The sequence below is a fragment of the Gymnogyps californianus genome, chromosome 1 (genome assembly GCF_018139145.2).
Source record: "Gymnogyps californianus isolate 813 chromosome 1, ASM1813914v2, whole genome shotgun sequence".
Taxonomy (NCBI): domain Eukaryota; kingdom Metazoa; phylum Chordata; class Aves; order Accipitriformes; family Cathartidae; genus Gymnogyps; species Gymnogyps californianus.
In genome coordinates this window covers 156,245,945-156,266,232 of record NC_059471.1, presented here as the reverse complement: position 1 = coordinate 156,266,232, position 20,288 = coordinate 156,245,945, and the positions used below count along the sequence as shown (strand labels likewise).

General features: G+C 41.6%; 1 protein-coding gene across 2 annotated transcripts in view; it reads right to left on the bottom strand.

The window, feature by feature from the left end:
- CHPT1 (choline phosphotransferase 1) overlaps positions 1–20,288 on the bottom strand; it is a 24,155-nt gene extending 3,867 nt beyond the window's left edge. The window contains exons 1-8 of one of the 2 annotated variants that reach the window (XM_050899427.1): positions 20,017–20,288; positions 10,362–10,509; positions 9,185–9,326; positions 5,558–5,642; positions 3,839–3,970; positions 3,321–3,479; positions 940–1,065; positions 331–441 (exon numbers count right to left, since the gene is read on the bottom strand). In XM_050899427.1, coding sequence (XP_050755384.1) covers positions 331–441; positions 940–1,065; positions 3,321–3,479; positions 3,839–3,970; positions 5,558–5,642; positions 9,185–9,326; positions 10,362–10,509; positions 20,017–20,259 — 1,146 coding nt within the window. In that variant the 5' untranslated portion in view covers positions 20,260–20,288. The remainder of the gene's footprint in view (positions 1–330; positions 442–939; positions 1,066–3,320; positions 3,480–3,838; positions 3,971–5,557; positions 5,643–9,184; positions 9,327–10,361; positions 10,510–20,016) is intronic. The other variant, XM_050899430.1, reaches the window with a different exon arrangement.

Sequence of the window (20,288 nt, the reverse complement as noted above, 5' to 3'; positions counted from 1 at the left end):
AACTACAGAATTAAGGTTACCTAACAGGAAATGGCAAAAGTTTCAAATGTGGTATTCATGGTATGAAGTAACAGCTGCAATGTCTAAAACACAGGGGGAGATACATCCTGGTTCAAAAGTATTGATCACAATAGAATCTGCAGGACTTTATATTTAGTAATTCTAACATCTGGTAATGTCTGGGATAGAGTGAGCTTTCTCATAAAACTATTTTCTTGAAAAGCTTAATCTGTCTTCCCAGAAAAAAAGAGAGGCTGCTTCATTCAACATTCCCCTAACTGCTTCTCCTCTTGTCCTTGACCTATTTAATCAGTCATTATGGTTTTGAACCTGTTCAGGAGCTTGATGAGATGAAATTCTGAAGACATGTATATGAAGATGAGCAGCAATCTGTAGGCATACACCAGTGGCATATCTCAGCATATCAAACAAGGATATGAACTTCAAAAGAACAAAACAGAACAGGTTAAAAAAAAAACCCACATATTTTTAAAAATTGTCCTTACTATAAATTCATCTATACTTTAATCAATCTATCCAAGTGACAAGTTTAACAAGCATTTTGACATATAGACATAGAATGGTCTATTTTAGAAGAAAAAAAAAAAAAAAAACAAAAAACCAAACAGTATTAAACACTTACAAAGTCAGATAAACAAAGGTTGTTAGTCTGCAGTTAGCAGAATAACTTTAAACAGATCACCTGAACTAAAGCATAATTACAAGAAAGATCTGTACATTTACTTTCACATCTCTGTTCCAAGGAAAGAAAGCCAGTCAGCTCCCAAAATACATGTTTACATGGTATCCTGGCACTCCCTCCACAGTGACAGCTGAAAGCTGAGCAAGTCAGAAATGGCAGAGCAGAATGACAGGGACAGTTTTCAATCCATTCCTTTAAGTATGCCCCAAATGAAAAGTATAAAACAAAATGCTTACCAATGCTATCCATAGAACAATATATTCATCAACGAAACTGTTGAAGTACTGGTCCAAAAACAGAAGTCCTGGCCCAATAAATGCAGTGTCCTGAAGACAGATTTCACTTTTTGTCATGTGAGCCACCTATGTTAAAGGAAAAAAAAAAGGGGGGGGGGGGGGGGGGAGAGAAACAGAGAGTGACAAAAATGCCCCACTGCAAGATCAATGTAACTACCAGAAAACTTCCACCTTGGTTATGAAAGGGCATGACATCCTTACTCAGCAACCGCCTGCTGTCCCCAGTTCTTAGGAAGCAATCAGCAGGCAGGCCAAGGGCTTCATAAATGCTTCAGGGCCTGCTGCTCCCTGACAGTTTCTTTCCCAAGGACCAAGTAACCTCTTTCCAGGTTATTCAATCAATATATAGCACTTCAATCAGTGATAACAGCTATTTGAATTATCAGTTGGTATTTTTTGACTTTATTATCTAAGAAATGTGTACTAAGAAATGTGTAATAAGAAATATCCTTCAGTGTGCTTTTGTAGTATGTTACGTCTATACCAGTGCATTTGAGCTATTTGCAAGAGCTCCCCATTCTATTTTTTCAGTACTGTATTTGAAGGGTAAGACTATGCAAGTGTATTACTGAAAATGAATACTATTCACTTGAAATGTTGTTTACAAGTCTAACTTGAAAATCTTGGCTTTACTTAGCCAAAAGCTAGCTAGAAACTAGGTTTTTGCTTAGGTGACAAGACTTCTTTTCACTGCTTAGCAAAGATAGCGATGTACACATAGAGACACCTTACAGAATGACCAAGAAAAAGAAGCAAGATTACTGGGGGGGAGTGGGGAGGGAATCTCTTTCCCCCCACACACACCTTGATTCTTCCATATTTACCATTCTTAGAGACAACTTAAGCTCACCTTTAATTGAGAGGCAGAAGAAGAGTTTTTTGTAAGAAGTTGGAGACCTAATAAAGGACATATGAAGAGTCCATACCAGGAAGCTCAAAAATGGCGGAAGGAACGTAGTCTAGGTGCCAAGTTTGCCATAAGAAATCACCCGGTCATTCCTTGTTTCCATGCATTGAGGACACTTGGCAAATATGATTAAAGTACTGAGAGGTTCCTGTGAACAAAGTGGTCTCTTGGCATAATATAAATCATGTTCAACTCCATGCTGAACAGCAGAATTCACAGAAAAGCCTGTGAGTGTCCCAGTCTAAAGACAGGACAAACCAAAAAGGCTAACGTCCAGAGGAGAGCTGACAAAGGCTTCCACTCTAAGCCAGCTAAGGATGCATCTCTCCTGCTAAAGGGGTCTGCTGCAGGGAACAATTCCTGGCTCACACTGGGCATGACGTGCAACAGCTACGCAGGGTTAGCACCCATGGAGCAGCTCTGGCACATCCACACAAACTGCACAGACCTTGGCTCATGTCTCCACTGGGCTTCCCATCTGGTCACACCTTAAGTTTTTACTGCAGTTTGCTCACTCCAAAGTGCCTGAAGGACAAGGCCTCCTGAAATAGTATCAGACAATTGTGAGAGCTAAACCCACGAAATCCCTTCCCCACTACCTTTATGAATTTGCCTCTGGAACAGACTATCCTCAAAGCTACACATAAAGCATCAAGGGAAACATGGTTTGCTCAGAAGTGTCCATGAGTGAGCTGACATACATACAGTGATGACTGCTGGTTACAAGGACCCAGGGGTCCTCTGAATGAGCAAGGGAGCCAAGGTGTTTGACAGAATAGATGAACTGCCTCAAGTTCAATCTTAAGGCTCAGTCTTCTTATCAGCATTCTCTTGAACCAAGTTAGTAGCTCACTAGGTGAACTCCTGTTTAGCAAGGAAGTCTGTAGAATACCCATTTTCTAGTGTTTGAAAAATGTCATGCCGGGGGGGGGAAATCAGCTGGCTGGATTACTGTTGTTAGCAAATGTGTAGTAAGGCAGATTTTATTTTTTTTAATCCATTGATGAGGTTTTTAATTACAAAAGAGATAAAGATAGAAAAGTTTATCTCTTCATTTTAATGATTAAAGTAAATTCCTATTTCAGATAATTAAATCAGAAGTCACAGCACTGATAGTAAGGCTTGAGGGACCACAGTTATGACGTTAAAGACAGACAGTATATTTCTAGGAGTAAGTTAAACAAAACTGAAAGTTCTAGCCAATACACTCAACAATAAGTATGTGTTTGCATCAGTGTCATATATAACCTCTGTCGGAGCCTGAGTCTGGTTCAGTGTCTTGGTCATAATGAAACTGGTAATACAGTGGCAGAGCAGAATGGGAAAACTTGCATAGTGCCCACTGATCCAGCAAGCGTTAAGCCAAGAACCAGTTTAGTTTTAGGAGGTTTAGGACTGAAACAAAATTCCTTACCACCAATTTCTGTGAGATTTTAGCATTCACAAATCCAAATGTCAAGACATAAAGGCAAGAATGTTTTTCAAACAGCTGAGTTGTAGACTTTTTATAGATCATAATGGCCAGTGCGATAAGGAGTCCAATGTGCAGGCCTGGTGAAAGAACACTTGTTCCCTGAAATACAAATGGACAGAAAATTTGTCTTAGGCTTCAGTCACACAGTAAGGTCCAGTTTTTATAAGTATTGCAAATCCCATTAAACAAAACTAGAGTTGTCAAAACTCAGGGGAAGTCCATTAACATTATGCCAATGCTATTAGTATCCTTTGCAGTGACCACTAATCAATTTTGTAAGAAAATTCATTGCTGGTTCCTGTGACACAAGAAATCCAGTAACAGGTAAAGAGAAGGTAGATAATGAAGTCTTTGCTTTAGCCATCCAACACTCACATGCTTGTCTGCCTAAATCTGAAATGCAATAAATTATGGGCATAAATTATTCAAACCTCATGCAGATCTTTAAAGCAACTTACTGCTATTGTAGATCCATTCTTTCCAACCCCTCCACCAAAGATGACACGGAAGTAATTGAAAAAAGCAAGTGCTGTTCCACACAGTATGCCAAAAACTGCAAAGAACTTCAGTTCTAAGCCCACCAAAGGGACCTTAGCAGGAAAAACAAGAGAAAGATATTAAAAGTTAAGGCTAACACCTTTTTTAAAAAGTGATGAAAAAAAGCTACTGATACCTACTAAACAATTGTTTTATTTGAACTCTCGCTTTCCTGGGAACAAGCTCAGGAGGACAGTGTTTGGAATTTGTTTCCTTACTAAAGAGACAATGAATTTCTTTGTAATGTTTAAACTTGACTTTTGAGTACTTAAGTTCTGGTCTTGAAGTTCAGCTAGATCTTACTGTGTTTGTCCTTAGGATTTTCTTCAAATATTTTTACTACATGAGCAAAAACTTGACACAGACTACTGCATCACCAAGGCATGGGAGGGGGGAGAAGGACAGTTCCTCCTATTTCACTGGGTAACACAACACTGAACCACAGGAAACACAAACACCATCTGCCTGCTTTGTGTTTTGGTACATGTTATTTGTATGCTGTATCTTTGCATTTAGAATAGTCTCCAGATACAAATTCTAATTAAAGTTACCTTTCAGAATCAATTGCAGTTTCAAGGAAACTTCCAAAGGCAGCAGAGGATTTAAAAAAAAGAAGTAGTAATAAATTGAAACCATTGACTATATTTTTGAATATAGATTGTTTTGAGATACAGCATAACTACCACAGATTTTAATACTGAGGAAAAATCAACCATAATTAAAGTTTAATGCACCTACTTTATTTTCCAACATGAAAATAAGCCCTTTGAAAATAGAACAAAAGCATCTTGCAGGATGGGGGAAGGAAACAAAGTTTAGCTAAACATTTCTTAATTGCTGAGTAAAATCGTGAATTAATTTGAATTACTTGGTGGTTTATATTTAGATGAATTTGCATTGGTTATCAATAGCATGGAATGGTCTCAGCATTTCCATGCACTATAACCAAGCGGAACTATACACTTCTGAGTGAAGACCCTAGAAAGGATGAAGATGTTGGTCTAATATACTTTTGATACCATCCACTAAAGTGCATCTTTAAAGATCAGAATAAAAGCCAGAGATAGGGAAATGCTTTTGGACAGAAAATAATTCTTTAAATATAAATATTTACATTTATGTCAGCTGTGACATAACTGTTAAAAATCAGTACATCTCCATTGGCACGTAAATATTGATTACTTAACCAAAAACCCCCTAACTTCATCCCATAGTTTTGTTAGATTAAAGCATTTTATCTTTAAATTTTAAAATAAAACATCCTATAAATCATTTAACTGAACAGAAATGTATGTCTTACAATAAAATATACAAAAGAAATAAAACTAGAACAAAACCTATTTGTTAAAGCTTAAGTATCTGCAGAGTATTAGTTCCAGATCAGAAGTTTGTATGTGGCAGATGGGGTCTTTTTTCCTCTACATAGCTCTAAATTTGTGCATAGGAAGTCACACCATTATACCCAAGTTAACTACAACATAAAAATAACCTACGTTTGTACAATAAGCTAAAACAGAACATTAGACAACTAGTAGGTGTTGATGGTACTTGCACAGGATAGCTTCAAATACCATAGGAACTGTGAATATTTAACAGGAACTGAATACTCAACAGGAACTCTGAATACTTAATACACTTACCTTGTAGTCCCATATTGCTGCGCCACCATATGCAGATATCAAGAGCAGCATTGTTATGGCTATCTGAACTTCAGTTACATCAACTCTATGAAGGAAAAAAAGGGAGATTTAGTTAAAGAAAAGGTCTTTTTGCTGTAAGGGGGGGAATAAAAAAAACGGTGACTTTAAATTATCTCCTTAAAAGTACTTCAAATTACATCAACGTATATAGAATATGATTTTCCTTGACTGAGAAAGATACTCTATATGGAGGCATACATCTTTGGTTAAGATTTAAAATTAAACCTATACTCCTTATCTAGAGCAAGCTACATATAATTGTAATAGGGGGAAAATCTTTAATGAATACAGTTAACTATTTGAGGATTTTGTATAACTTTACAGAGTTGTTGCCGTGTAAGCATCAAATCAAAGTTTGAGGCAAGCTCATAGTAAACAAAATCAAACATTTCCATTAAAAGCATATCATATAAAAGTATGGACCGTGTAGGCTGGGACAGAAGGGATTTCTTTAAGCCATGGTATGAAAACTTGACAGATACAGCCTGCAAAACATAAGGGCAGTATTTTGAGGACTGAGTCAGTGGATAGCTAAGCATCTGTCCTGTTTCAGAGGACATATAATTGATATCTTGCTTTTTTCCATAAAAACATCTTAAAAATAGGTGGCCTTGTATGCCCCCTAAAGTCTAGACTCTGTATTCCACCTTTTTTGTTCTCAGACAAGATAGCTAAACTCTTTCTTTCTGTATTTGATTGATGAAATGTTTTGAGAAGACCTGAATATATAAAAAAAGTTAAGAAGAGCCTCAAGAGAAAAAAAAAAATCGGTATTTTCAATAAAGCTTTAAAATAAATTAAAAAAATAAGTAAGTGCACATCTAAGGTACGGTTTATGCTATCGAAGGTTTTGAGACAGGTGCTTGATCTTTGTACTGAAGTTACTAGCCAACAGTGACAATGGATGTTTAAAATACATTTCCTTAAGCAGTCAGAATAAATTTGCTGTTTTAAGGTATTACAACCAAAGTCAACAAGTATCATTACTTGCCTAGTACAGGAAACTATTTTTAAAGGGAGATAGGAATCAACTCCTGGCTAACGGAAAACATTTATCTGATCTTGATAATCACAGTAACATTAAACTCTCTTCTTTCATTGGAAAGATGGTGATAAAATATGCTAAATTTCATCACAAGCTTCAGACTCTTAGTCTTAGAAGAGCCAAAGTTTAAGCTGCAACTAGATGACAAGCTGAAGTGCTTGGCACTGTCCAAAGCCGTTAGAATGGGTCGTCCTCTCCTTTCTATGCCGTTGTGCTCCCTCACTTGTACTAGCTGTTGTGCTCATCAGACTGTAAGGTGAACCAGTTCAGCTTGCTAGCCTACTGTAGGTTTTTCATCTTCTGCCCATTTCATGAATTGACTTGAAGTCAAGTGACAGAGTCTGTGCAGGGGGGAAACAGGACAGTGGTGCTGGGAGTGGGCTTTTCCCTCTCTGCCAGGGATGAAGTGTTATATCTGCCCAGTCATTACTGTAGCTGCACACTGAACTTGTCGGTTACGTCATGCAAAAGCATACATATGCAGGTGTTCAGAGTTTGCTCTCTGTACTATTAAAACCTAGATTTCTAAGCTGTACTGCATTTGCTGTTGCTGGTGGCAGAAGGAGGCTCGAACTTGAAGCTGAGTCATATGTGCCAAAGTTTAGTACTTAATTTTACAGAGGCTCAGACTGTTGGTTGCAACACAGCCCAAATCAGAGCCCACAGATTTTAATCAGACACTGTGTGGTATTCTACATAACCTGACAGTGGCACAGTACCCAGCTGCTTTGATCCTTCCTGGCCATCAGCACTAGGACTCTCTCATCTGTCATTTGACTTCTAAAACCAAGTGCTGCTAATTCAGGAACAGCATCAGCGAAAGCTTCTGTCCACGTTATTATGTATTATCATATTTAGAGCAATATAGTAATGCCTTCGTTTAGACTCTCACCTCTATGCTTAAGAGAAATAAAATCGTGAGCCTTGAAAAAACTCTGACCTGTTTTCACTAAACAGCAATAAGTTATCTTGGAGAAAAGTTGTGTCTATTTAACTTCAAACAGTAAGCATGGAACACCAGGCCATTCCAAACTGCTTGTACTATGCACTATCACTATATTTACACAGAAGCCATTAAGTTTTTAATGAAGAAATTTTTATGTGGTATAGGAGTCTCAGCGCCTTCCTGATGTAGGGAAATCATTCTTGCATTTTATGCAAGAATGAAAGGCACAGAAAAGCCATCATGTATGCAAAATCCCAGAGCTCATGGCATAGTCCATCTCCCTTCAGTGTCGTCCACTGTCATGTATGGAAATAATCCTATTTCAGCCATCATTCTAAAGCACGTCTTTTTTGTTTACAGCACAAGATGTCCTTTAAAAAAAAGTAGGATGGGTAGGCAGGTAGAAGAGTTATAGCTTGTGTGGTAAAATGCATTATCAGCAAATAAAAAAGAGCTCTTCGCATTACCACAGAGACAGCTTTCTTTTGATACAGACATCGAACAGTATGCAAGGATAGCTGATCACTAGCCTGTGTGCTCAGTGATGCTCAGATTTGCTAAGGTGCTTCTTGCAGGTCAGAGCTAAGTAGGACTATAAATAAGTGACTTAGCAAGTGACTAGGATTAGCAGAAGGATAGCCTTCATCTCACATATTTCCAGTTTTGCTGCTACAGAAGTCTCTGATCTTTTCCTCTTTTCAGAAATCATTACTAAAGTGCAGCTCATTGTTTAAAAACAGCAAAAGGCCACGGCTAGGCACCACCACAGCTGCAGGAGGGTGCAGCAATCCCCATACTATTAGGAGTTAAATTGAAATTGTTGTCTCTTCTACATGAATGCCATGACTCCTCCTCCTCCTACACTGCAGTGAGAACAGATGAAATTTCTACCAAGTCATGAACAGCATCACAGCAATCTCTAGAACTGTGACCTAACACAAATCCTAAAGGACATCATAGCTGCTATGAGCCAGATTAAAAGCAAAGCCCCCACATAAACCTGGGGTATTTCTTCAAGCAGTGCCATAGCTCTATGGAACTCCGTGCCAAAGGATGCAATGGACGCAGAGCGTTTGTTCGAAGGAAGACTGAAGATATCTATGGAAGGGAAACCCATTAGCAGGGGAATTTCTCTAAAAGTGCATGTGGTTCAGAGTCCCCTGGGCTGAAACTGTTCTGTGGCTGGGAGATGACAAAGGGAGGTATTGTAGATGCTTTCTCTGTCCCTACTCCTACACAGAGCACTTGTTTACACTGCAGGCAAGACCTCTCTGACCTGAGCCTGCATGGTGCTTGTATGGGTTCCAAGAACAAATCCGCAGACAAAAGAGCCAAACGCATGCAAACAAAACATATACAGCTAAAATCAGCTGCTAAAAGAACAAGTCCTCTACTCAGTATTATGCAGAGTTTTAAAGTTCTTGCCAGGCAAAACACAAGTCTGCTAGGTTGGGAGGGAGATGAGGAAGAAGGTGAGAGGAGGAGAGAGCAGGGAGAAAAACAAGAAGAAATGGAAATCAAGTAGCTAGCAGTTTCAGACATTAAGCCACATGTACTTCTGAAGATACCTACTTACTTTCCAAACCTTAGTATGCCTGATACATATGTCTGCCAGTGAGCAGAATAAAACATGAACAGTCCCACAAAACAACAGAAAAACAACCAGTCAGGATTTGTTCCTAGTCGGATTGCTATGCAGGATCCAAGGACAACAAAAACTGAAAAGCAGAAATGAACACGTTAGTCATATACCCTCTTTGCTTGCAGTTAAGAGAAATTAAAAAAATCACAAGGCATTTTACATCACTGTAACAAAGTAATGGTATGACTAACACTTTACTGAGTAGCTAACCTCAGGGACAGTCCTGGCAGGAGAGACCAAAACACAGGCCCAAGTGAGGGCCCCGCCTTCTAGCCTACAGTGGTCATTCTCCCTTCTCCTCGCCTTGTCATCTCGTGTTCTGTGCAACACTGACAGCTTCAACTGAAGGGCCCAGCTCAGAGAGACTGGTAGTTGCACTTCTCTGGGAAGTGAGGCATAAAGAACGTACCAGCTCCCAGGGCAAATGTTTCAGCCATTAAGCTTTTATAGCAGTACAGGCATTGCCACCAACAGCAGCTAAGTTACGGAAAGTAAAACTGAGCAGAGCAGGGCTTACTTTTTAAGGACTCCAACTTTTTTTAAACTCATTCTTCTAAGGAATATAAATTATCCTTCTCCTAAGTGCCAGGCTGGATGCCCTATTACCAAACTGATATTTTGGCACCTCACTCCTAAAGCGGCATCCTTAGTTTCACATGCCAGCATCAGTCTTTTAGGTCCTTACAATCCTTTATTAGGCATCACCTGTACCCTACTGGAAAACACAGGCTATGTATAGTAAAGAATCTCTAAGCATGCTCTTATGGAATTCTTTGTTCACCATCTAGCTCATTCAAAGAACACTGTACATGAAGATGCACAGTAAGAGCAGAACGCATGTTACTCAACATCTGCCAAAGGTACTTCTGAAATATCCTCCCTGATAGTGGTCAGGGATGCAAAGGTCAGGGGCAGCCTTGGCTGCAGTGACCAGGAGATGGTGAAGTTATCCTAAAAGAAGGGAACATGCTGACCCTGCTCTGAGCTGGGGGTTGGACTAGATGATCTCCAGAGGTCCCTTCCAACTTCAACAAATCTGTGATTAATCAGCTCCTCTTGAAAACAGGTAACTTTTTTAAAACTAGGATGGGTAACAGTAGGTTAAGGCTACCTGTGGAAATAGAGTCGCAACCATGATCAAAGAGTTCTCCTAGAGGAGAACTACTGTTTGTTCTTCTGGCTTGCTTCCCATCAATGGCATCCAGAGACTGGTAGATAAAAAGTCCTAATGCACCCAGGATGTATGCCCAAAAAGGTGCCTGAAAGAGATTCACATAAAAGGTCACTAGGCAGTTCCCAATTTCTTAGCTGATAATCTATTTCATTAAAGGTAAAATATTGTTAGCACAAAACTATACTACATTGTGCCATTTGTTACTTAGTTAATGGACAAACCAAATTCCTTGCGCTAATCTCTACATGAATTGTAGTAACTACTATAATGAACTACTCCAGATACACCAGTGAAACACAGGTCCTTTATTTATTTAAACAAACAAACAAACAGAAAACTTTAACCTCTCTTCTGCATCAACTGACTTATTTTTCCACTTTAAAACCACAGTATTTCTATAATTATGTGTATTCTTTGTGCTGAAAAATGTTATGAAAATAAAATTAATCTTTAAAAAAAGAAAGTACTAGCAAGGCACTTACTAAAGTTCTCAGCAGTTTATGTGACAGACGCTTAGATGATTTGCTCAGATTTACAACATATAGATTATAAAAACCCATTACATTAATACATAAAGACTTCAGCTTTTAGAGAAAGATTTTTTCCAACATAGAAAAATTGACTACATAGGCACTTTGGACAAGGGTTTGAAGAAATTAAGTCTTTCACTAAATACGAAGGAGCAACTATCTACTTAATACAGACTCTCAGAGTTTCAAAACAAGCTGTGAATCAGTTACATTAACACCAGTCTTAGGTTCAAAGGACCTGTCCTACAGTAGTACCTTTCAAAAGCATTATTTTCATACGCACAGTCAGTATGTCTTTGTCTAGGAATTAGTTTTTACTAAAAATTATTTATAGCACCTTTTGAACAAAGTACAGGTAACATTTTTGCCTCAAGTAGATTCCAGCGGTATCCTTAACATTTAGAAGCACTGTTCACGAAAAGAGAGTCAAAGTTAGGTATAAATGCTGGAAATGCAACCTGCAGGTTCAACAAGTGCACGGCCACAGGCAGTGACAGAGCTGAATCCTTTCCTGCTCCCAGGTAAGGGACAGCTGCTGTGGCTCTACACCTCTGCAATTCCTCTCCTGCAGCACAAACAGACCAACATGATTACCTGTATTTCCTAAGTCCAGTAAAGGCTATTAAGCAGATTTAGACAACAGATCAAATCTCAGTGAGCTGAGATTTGTCCACACTCACATAAACCCAGTGTCACTGCTGGGGAAAAAGGAAAAATGACAGTTGCCAATCAGTTCATAGGCAGGGACAGAAGGCAGCAATAAGAATGCAGATGAGGTGAGCTGCTCCTCCAGACATTCTGTTTTCTCATCATCGTTATACTCACTGACTTGAGTTAGGAAAAAAGTTATGCCTCCAGTTAGACTGATCACAAAACACATCCTTCCCAAGAACCAGCATGCTTAACGGAAGTTCAGTTCTGAACAGCTTTTTTGCTGTTATTTAAGACTTCCTCATGTATTCAAGGCTGGCTGATACACTACGTTATTGCTTAGTTTTGTGCTTTTAATATGGAAACAATATTGTCAGCAAATTTATGATTTTCCTGCTACCCAGTATTTGGATAATTTCATTAATAAAACATTCCACCATTTAAAGTCAGATGGTTGGCTGCTTCGCCCAGCTTTGAAGCAAAAGACAGTCAAAGAATTAGGGACTTCAGCTATAGGTGAGAAGTCTGGATTTGTATGTATATAGAAATCTAGAAACTTAGAAAATTCTTCAAAACTGGCAAGGCCATCTTTCCCCTTAATCCAAGGAAACTAAGAAAAATTGTAATCACAGATCACATTGGAAGCCTTGAGCACGTGAAAGAGGATGAGTAGATATTCTCATTCCAATGGACATTTAACATACTGGTATCTGATAACCTCCCCAAAGATCACACTATAGAAGTCCACAGCAAGTGAAGACAGCAATACATGTTTGATGTTTACCAATGGAATTAGTTGAGTTATTTAGGTTTCTTCTCCCTTGTTAGTTCAGTTCAACAAAGGAATTTTGTGTTGGGGGATGGGGTTAAACCAGGGAGAGAGTACTTAGCCATCTTTTGAAAAGGTTTCTCTCCTCTGACAAAGGGGGAAGGACAGAGCCTGTGGACAACAGGAAGAGCTTACTGCCACCCTGGGTTCGTGGATCACCGAGAGCCACCTGGAAGAAAAGAGCTCAAGGGCCTCTCCTGGCGCAAGCTCACTTGGTCAGACGTTCTGCAGGGAGGCAGCAGCTACCTGTCGGCCCCCATTCTTGCTCTCCACCTTTCCAAAACGGGGCTGTCAGCCACTGCTCAGGTATTTCAGGACATAAAAGCACAGTCAGGACCTTGTTGTAGCTAAGATCATTTTACTTGTGATATAATCCACATCCTAAAGCTACCACAGTACCTATACCAGCTTTTTCGGAATAACTTTGTTGTATGGAGAATAACAGATATTCTCAAACAAGGCAGCTCCTGACAAAAAACTATGAATGAAGCACTATGAGCAGAAAGGCTAGGAGAAACCACTAGTTTCACTGTAGTCCTTTAAAGTAGGATTTTAAAGTTTCCAATTTTATCACCGATATTATTGTGAAGTGCCACAAAGGTAATCTGCAGTGTTTTACAAGGCATCCTTACTGTGACATACTTCTACTAGTTACGAAAAGATAGCTTGAGATCTATCAAACTTGTCACACTAATCCCTGGATTTTGGCAAGTAAACCGGGACACACCTGGCAATTCTGTCCAGGACACCACTGTTTTTTTGGTTGCATTAGGCTCCCCTCCTTTTGCAACCATCTACCTATAACTGAAATAGATTTTAGTTTGCTTTAAAATCATCAGGTTCTCCATATCATGAACAAAAGCAGACTGTATCCAGTGCTAAATATGCTAGCCAAATTCCTGACCCACTCTGCATTCACACCCCACCCCCCCCCCCCCCCACTGTGGGGCACATCACCAATTAAGTCAAATGCCAGAGCATGGGCAGTTTCTTATTTAACTGGATCATTTCCATAATTGAAATACCAGTCAGGAACAGAAACCTGTTATGGCACATTTTTTTATCATTAGCCATAGTGCGGTATGCCGTATGCTTGGTATTATAAAAATCTTTTGAAATGCAAGTTCCATGAAATACAGCCTCAATTCTAACCAAAACAGAAGGCTTGCATGCTGGGTACTGTAGTCAGTGTATGAAAGTTTCCATAACCCACAGAACATGATGCAAGAATTCTTGTTCAAGGTAACATCATCTACATTTACCTTACCTCAAAACAAGTGTAACACATTAAGTGTAAAAATAAACAAATAAATCAGCTTCAACTCAAACTTCTCTTATTAGGTCTTTTTGACAAAGCAATGGTTTTTGTTGAGTTGCAAGTTATAGTACAGGTATAATCATTCAGACTGCTGATCCAAATCTGTTTGCATTAGCTTCTGCTGGGACAAATCAAAGCAACTGTCCCCCCAGACTCCAAAACTAAAATGCTCTGCTCTTTGACGATCTGGAAAGAGGGGAGAGTTTTCATCCTCTTCCCAGTAAGGATCATCTGTATCCATTAACACCTGTAGCGGATGCACCTGTATCCCCAGAGTTGTGGAGAAGGGAAGAAGATCCGAGTAAGAACAGGGGAACAGGTGTCTGAGAGAGCATTTAATTCCTAGGCTGTCAGTTCATATTTAACCCAAAGTGGTGATAACCAAAGGTCACTTGTGATCAACTACGCATTTAGCAGATTAAATGAATGCTCGAATGTTTTAATCGGTAAAATACAGTTTTCCAAATCACCGAAGGCGCACAGAGATTTCCAAGTTCCTAATAACCATGGATTCTCTCTGCTATCCTCCCTCTCAATACAGCTACAGCTGCCGTCTCCTCCGCCTTCTCACATGCCTGGCTGTCCATCCAGGGATGCCCCTGCCGGCTTCCCACGCTGGACCCTAGTTGGCAAATTAGAGAAGTGGGAGCGTTTGAGAATGCTGACATGGCTGACAGACTCAGCAGAAAGGTCAGGAGGCTCCCAATAATCATCAGCTTTTCACTGATGAGGTGTTTATTATCTCTGCCCAAAGTTATATCCTGTCCAAGCAAATGTATTATTTGGCCAGAGCTAGATGCTATTCTCATGGAACTAGAAGAGAACACAAACCTTGGGGAAGAGGGGGGGATGCTTCTCTGCTTCAATTAAAAAGGATGTCTGAAAGATGATACAGCCCCAGAATCTTGCCACACACAGATTTAGTACAGCAGGTCTGGTCATCTACCGAACCAGAGGGTGTCAAAACAAAGCCATGTGCATGTAGTGTTTTGACAGGTATGTGTGGCACGCCTCTCCTTCAGGAAAAAGTGTAGGTTGAACAGAAGTCCTTATTCTTCTGCTCCTGTGATTCCACCCCACAAAAAAGCATGGACAGCTGCGACTACATGTGCCAAGGAGATCCCTTACCACTTATTTCAAGCAAAGTTCTCAAGCCCGAAGTTCAACAGCCCAAGCTTTTGCAATATTTAAAGATTCAGCTCCCCTTACTCATCACATTTAGTCATAATCTCGCTTCCTCAATCCACAGCTACTAATTTTGCCCTAGTTTACATGGCCCCTCTCTGGAACAGATCCAGAATAGACAGAGACATTTTGACTGGACTCCCTCCCTCTTCTCCCCAAACATGGATCATTTCCCTCACTTCTGTTCAGCACAAAGCTCTATGTACAATTGTACTAATAGCAGGAGAAGGGAAGGGGCTGTTTAAACCTGTATTACAGCAGGGGGAGAGGGCAGGGAGGGAAAAAATAAAAATAATAATCAAATAATCATACTGCAGCCCAAGTACATTTCACGCACACCAGGGACTCCCTGCATTCCTCTAGCATCCTCCTCTCCCCAACAAGCTCCCTCTGAAAGAGCTCCCGTCCTTCTCTGTCAGGGTTCCTGAACCTTCGCTGTCTTACTTTATGCCAAATACCTCCTTCTCCCATTCACTACTGAGTGCTCCATTCTTCACTCACGGGTATTGGCTGGATTCCCCACCCCAATCAGTGCTTCACACTTCTCCTCTACCAGGTCAGGGGCTTAATGCTTCTTCCTTCACGCCCCCACACCCCCAGTTCATATCAGCTGCTCCAGTTCACCCTCTTTTCTACTTCTCTATTCTCTCTCCCACAAAGCTCAGTTGTGCCCTTGCAGTTTACATAATGTCATGCCTGTCAGTATCTTCCCCTCATTTCTCCCTCTGACAGGAAAAAACTCAAGACAATCCCTCTTTCAGTTTAAAAGGTGGAGTGTTTTTTTTTTTGTTTGGGGGGCTGGGGTTTTTTCAAAGGGAGTTTTTTAAAAAGAGAGAGAGAGCAGCAGAGACAGCACCTCACTGATGTTCCTCTCCCTCCAAACAGTTAGTAGTAGAGCTAGCTGGAGTCACCTAGAACCTCCGCTGCTTTTTGGTCTCCTTAGATGCATAGCTTTCTAAGTAGCATATTTCAGCAAGGTACGGCACCCTTTTATAAATTCACTACACCATTTCTTAAACAATTCTACAGAGGTAGCCATCACAAGCCTCCCTTCCATCCCTCTGCTTCTGCATGAGAACCCTTGAGCCCCTGCCCCTTTCGCCATCGCTGCCCAAACTGCAAATCCATAATCCATGCTTTTCTCTTCCTGTCTTCTTCTATTCCCAGTAACCTCCAGGAAATTAGAGACAACAGAAACAAAGGCTTCAAAAAAACCTCAAATAAATGAGACATGATGGAACCTAAGAAGCTGAGAGCAAGCAGGACGAGTCTTTATCACTGCTGTAACTGCTAAAAAATTTTTTTTACATAGACATAAATTCAATACAAAGTAATAATTACTTTTAGCATGAACTTCTGTCCTAAAATTCTAGCTTCCCATGGTATTTTAGACAGACCTGTGGCTGAGCTTGAAGGATTACCGAAGCTAGGCCTCTCCACGAACAACCATGAAAGTAGCAAGATCAGAGTTTCCTTTCTCCCTTTTAAAAAGATAGATAATTATGTTTAGCCAGTTTTCTTCCTAGTGTTGATGCAAGGAAAAAATTATGTCAGTTTTCCCCAGAATGGGAAGGGGTATGAGAGATTCACCTACAAAACCTAATGAAGTAACTGTAGCTACTTCAGAGAAGTCAGCTGGCAGTAGAGCAAAACAGTTCACTGTCAAATGGTGGGGATAAAATGGAAATCCTCACCTAAGAAGTGCCCCTTTTACACTCTAGTGCAGCAAATACACACTGCTCATACTTAAAGTCAGCAAAACTTTGCATTCCTAAATATTTTATAATTAGGGTCCAAAAAAAAAAAAAAAGGCCAAAGAAAAAAAGAAAAAAAAAACCCCAGCCTGCAGTCACAGTGAACAAGATATTTCAGCCCTCCACAGAACACGAAATGTGCAGGTAGTGTCCTCCCCACCACCACACCTGGTGTAGCAGTCCCGTACATTATTTCTATAAATTACTGTCCTAAGTTACACGGAGTAGGAAACTGGACAAACACTTTACAAAAATCTACACACATGGATTTTAGTTACAACAGTGCTTGAGGGGTGGAGTCTGCTAATGGCTTAGCTACAAAGACGGCAGCTTATGTTGAAATGTGCATTTACAAGAGACAGTGATACAACCCATGTTCCTACTAGACAAGAAGACGTTACTGAAGCAGACAGTATTTTATAAAGCCAAAACATCTTGTGCTAGTCAGTGAAAAAACTGTCTTTTAGTGGCTACTGATGCTGATGAAGATAAGAAGAATAGTGTGTAAGGAAATAACGGCTACACAGTAAGAGAACAAGGGAGCGTTGTATGGGTTTTGACATTAATTGCGTTGGGGGGAGGGGAAGTATTACTAAATTGTGGAATTCGCTGCAACAGGACATAATGGAAGCTGAAAGTACAAACAGGTTCAAAACAAATGATTCAAAAGGCAAAATCATGAGGTGGAAGGTGTGTGTGGGGAAATAGATCCCTCAGTTGCTGCTCTAGCAAGTAACCTGAGTAGAATCGCTCACCGAGAAACCCCTAAACCACAGTCTTTTGGCAGCTGGAAGGGTATATTGGGGAAAGATCTTTTTTCTAAGCATCTGCTAGCAGCTACTCTCCAAGGGATTTCAGCTACCAGTCTTACTTGTTTTGGACAGTTTGTACAAACATCAAGGCTTCAGTGTTTTCAATGAAGGGCTAATAGAAATGGCCCACTTAAGACTGGTTAGGGGGAAAAAAAAAACTACCACACAAACCAACTCATTAAAAAAAAATCACCTAAAACCAAAACCTGCTTTTTAGTTTATCTGAGTCTTCTATCCAGTGCTCCTGCACTTCCACCAAGAGAATATAACAAGTTCCTGTCAGTCCATCAGGTAATCAAGATTTGTTCATGAATGGAAGAGGTGGCTTGGCAGTACAGAGAGGTGATGTTGAAGTGCACTATGTTATTAGTTCAGTCTGTGATTCAATCACCTTTAACATTTTTAGTTCCACCTTCCCCCTAGCCCTTCCAGCCTACACATCCAAGTCAAAAGTACAAAGTAGATATTACAACAGTACTTACAGCACCTATTAGTGTTGCAACAGTTTTAGCTTTTTAAAAAAGCCATCCTGAACCATGACATCTTAGGTGGAACACAAGCTGAGTCACTAAACAAGCAGAAGAGAGATAATGATGCCCTAAGTGATGCAGCAAGAGAAAGTGAGGGCTATTCTCACAGCACAGAGGCAACAAAAACACAATAGGATAAAGAGTCTGGCTTTACACTACATATTTATAAAGGATATACTGATATCTGAACAAGGAAGTTTAGTCCAAACTGTAGGTTCTTATAAAATTCAGCTTCCACAATTAAAAAAAAAAAAAAACAAACCCCAGTAAAGTTCCTAAAACTCAACCTAAGTTTTCCTGGAAGGAATAATTCCCTGGATGTCTGCAACACAACCTTTTTCTTTTTGTACAAGAGTCCTCAAGGGAAAAATAACTTAAAATTTACTTTTGGCTTTTTTTTTTTTCTGAATAGCAAAGAGAAAAAGCTAAAATGAACATCCAGACACATAGCTGGCACAGGATTGGTATCTACATCACAAAACTAAGCTAAAGGTAGCAGTTCCACAAGCATTTTAATTCTGAAAGTGCCACTAGAAGACAACCTACGGTTTCCAACCATTCACTCTCATCTCTATCCTCCCTTCTCCCACTGCCTGCAATGCCACAGACTGCCTCTACCTGGTGATGCAAATCAGGGAAGTGATTAGGGTGAGACCAAAGCAAAGTTAATTTTGATCTGGATCAGCTTCCTGATATGTCTGCCACAAACACCTCTACTAACACAAAGGGCAAAGCAACTAGTAAAAAAGAAGCGTTCTTCTGTCAACAAGAACACTCACCAAAGTATATCTAAGTTATTAAAAAAACCCAACCAAGCGCTACCTCCGCCATTAGGATTTAAGCCCATTAGAATGCAAGAAAAACAGCCACCCTTCAAGATATTTTACCTACACAAAGCAATTTTCCCCTGATATTTCCCGCCATAACTACCACGAAGACTCTGCACTGGGAAACTCGTTAACAGGCTGGGAAGCTCTGACAGAGCTCCTTAAATTGTCAGAGAAAGTGTAGGCAACCCAGTTTAAGCGACAGCATCATCAGCCCACGTTAACAAGCCTGTTTTCCCTCCAGAAGCTAAAGCAATTAAAGCGAGGACGGGAAGCATTTGATCTACTGTCAGCTAACACGTGCCACCAACACAACCGAACCTCGATTCTCAACTAAGCAATGCTGAAGTGGCATCAGCCGTTCCTGGTGGCCAGCTCTGCCCTGCTCCTGGGCACATCCCGCACCCTCTCTCCTGGCCAGCAGCTGTTTCTACCTCCACGGCCCCTCTGTTACAGCCTTCCTCTTGAGGAGGGAGTTGACACAGCTTACGTCTCCTTCCCAGCAAGCTACCCCAGCAGAGGCACGCGAGTGGGATGTAAGATGGTCCCTGGAGGAGGCTGGGGTCCCATGCACTGGGGTGAGCCCGGCTACGCCCTTGCTCCACAGCATGCAGTGCAGGCCAAGCGCCCGATCAAAGCCCCGGCCCTACGGGGCCCTCTGGCCAGCGAGGGGCCGGGGAGGAGAGAGGAGCCCACTGAAACTCGCCCTTTCACGTGATCCCCCCAGCACTTCGGCATTCAAACCTCAACACCCTTCTCCAGCTTGACCCCTGCTACCCCGAAGCGTGACCCCCGCATCACCGCTCCCCTGATTTCTCAGGGCGAACCCGCAGCGCTACCTTAACCCTCCCTCCCACGGGAAGGGCCACGCGTATAACCGCGGTGGAGCCGCAAGTGACAGGGCATCGCACCGTGCGCTGGGCACGGGCCCGAGCGCTCCGGGTACTGTCAGGAGGTACCGAGGCGGCTCCCCCACGCCGAGCTGCGGCACCGGCTCCCGGGGCTCGCAGGGCGGGAGGGTACGGGGGCCTCGCGGGCGGTGGCCGGGGCAGGGCCGCCGGGCAGAGGCAAGGCCGTGCCGGGAGGAGGTGGTGGCAGGCGGGGGAAGGGGACAAGCTGTATCGGAGAGGCGGCGGCGGGCCGCGGCGGGCGGTACCTGCTCGGTGGCGCTGGGGCAGCAGGCGATGAGCGGCAGCGCCGTCAGGCAGTTCAGCAGAAGGCCGCCCAGGGTGATGGCGTTAGGGGCCAGCCCCAGCGGGACCTGCTCCACCAGCCAGGCCCAGTAGGGCTGCAGCCACGGCTCCAGCAGCGAGCGCCCGGCCGCGCTGTAGCGGTGCTGTTCCAGGCGCTTCAGCTGCGCCGGGCCGAGGGGCGTGGGCAGAACCCAGGGCACCGCCATGCCGCCACCTCGCCGCGGGCACCGCCGCG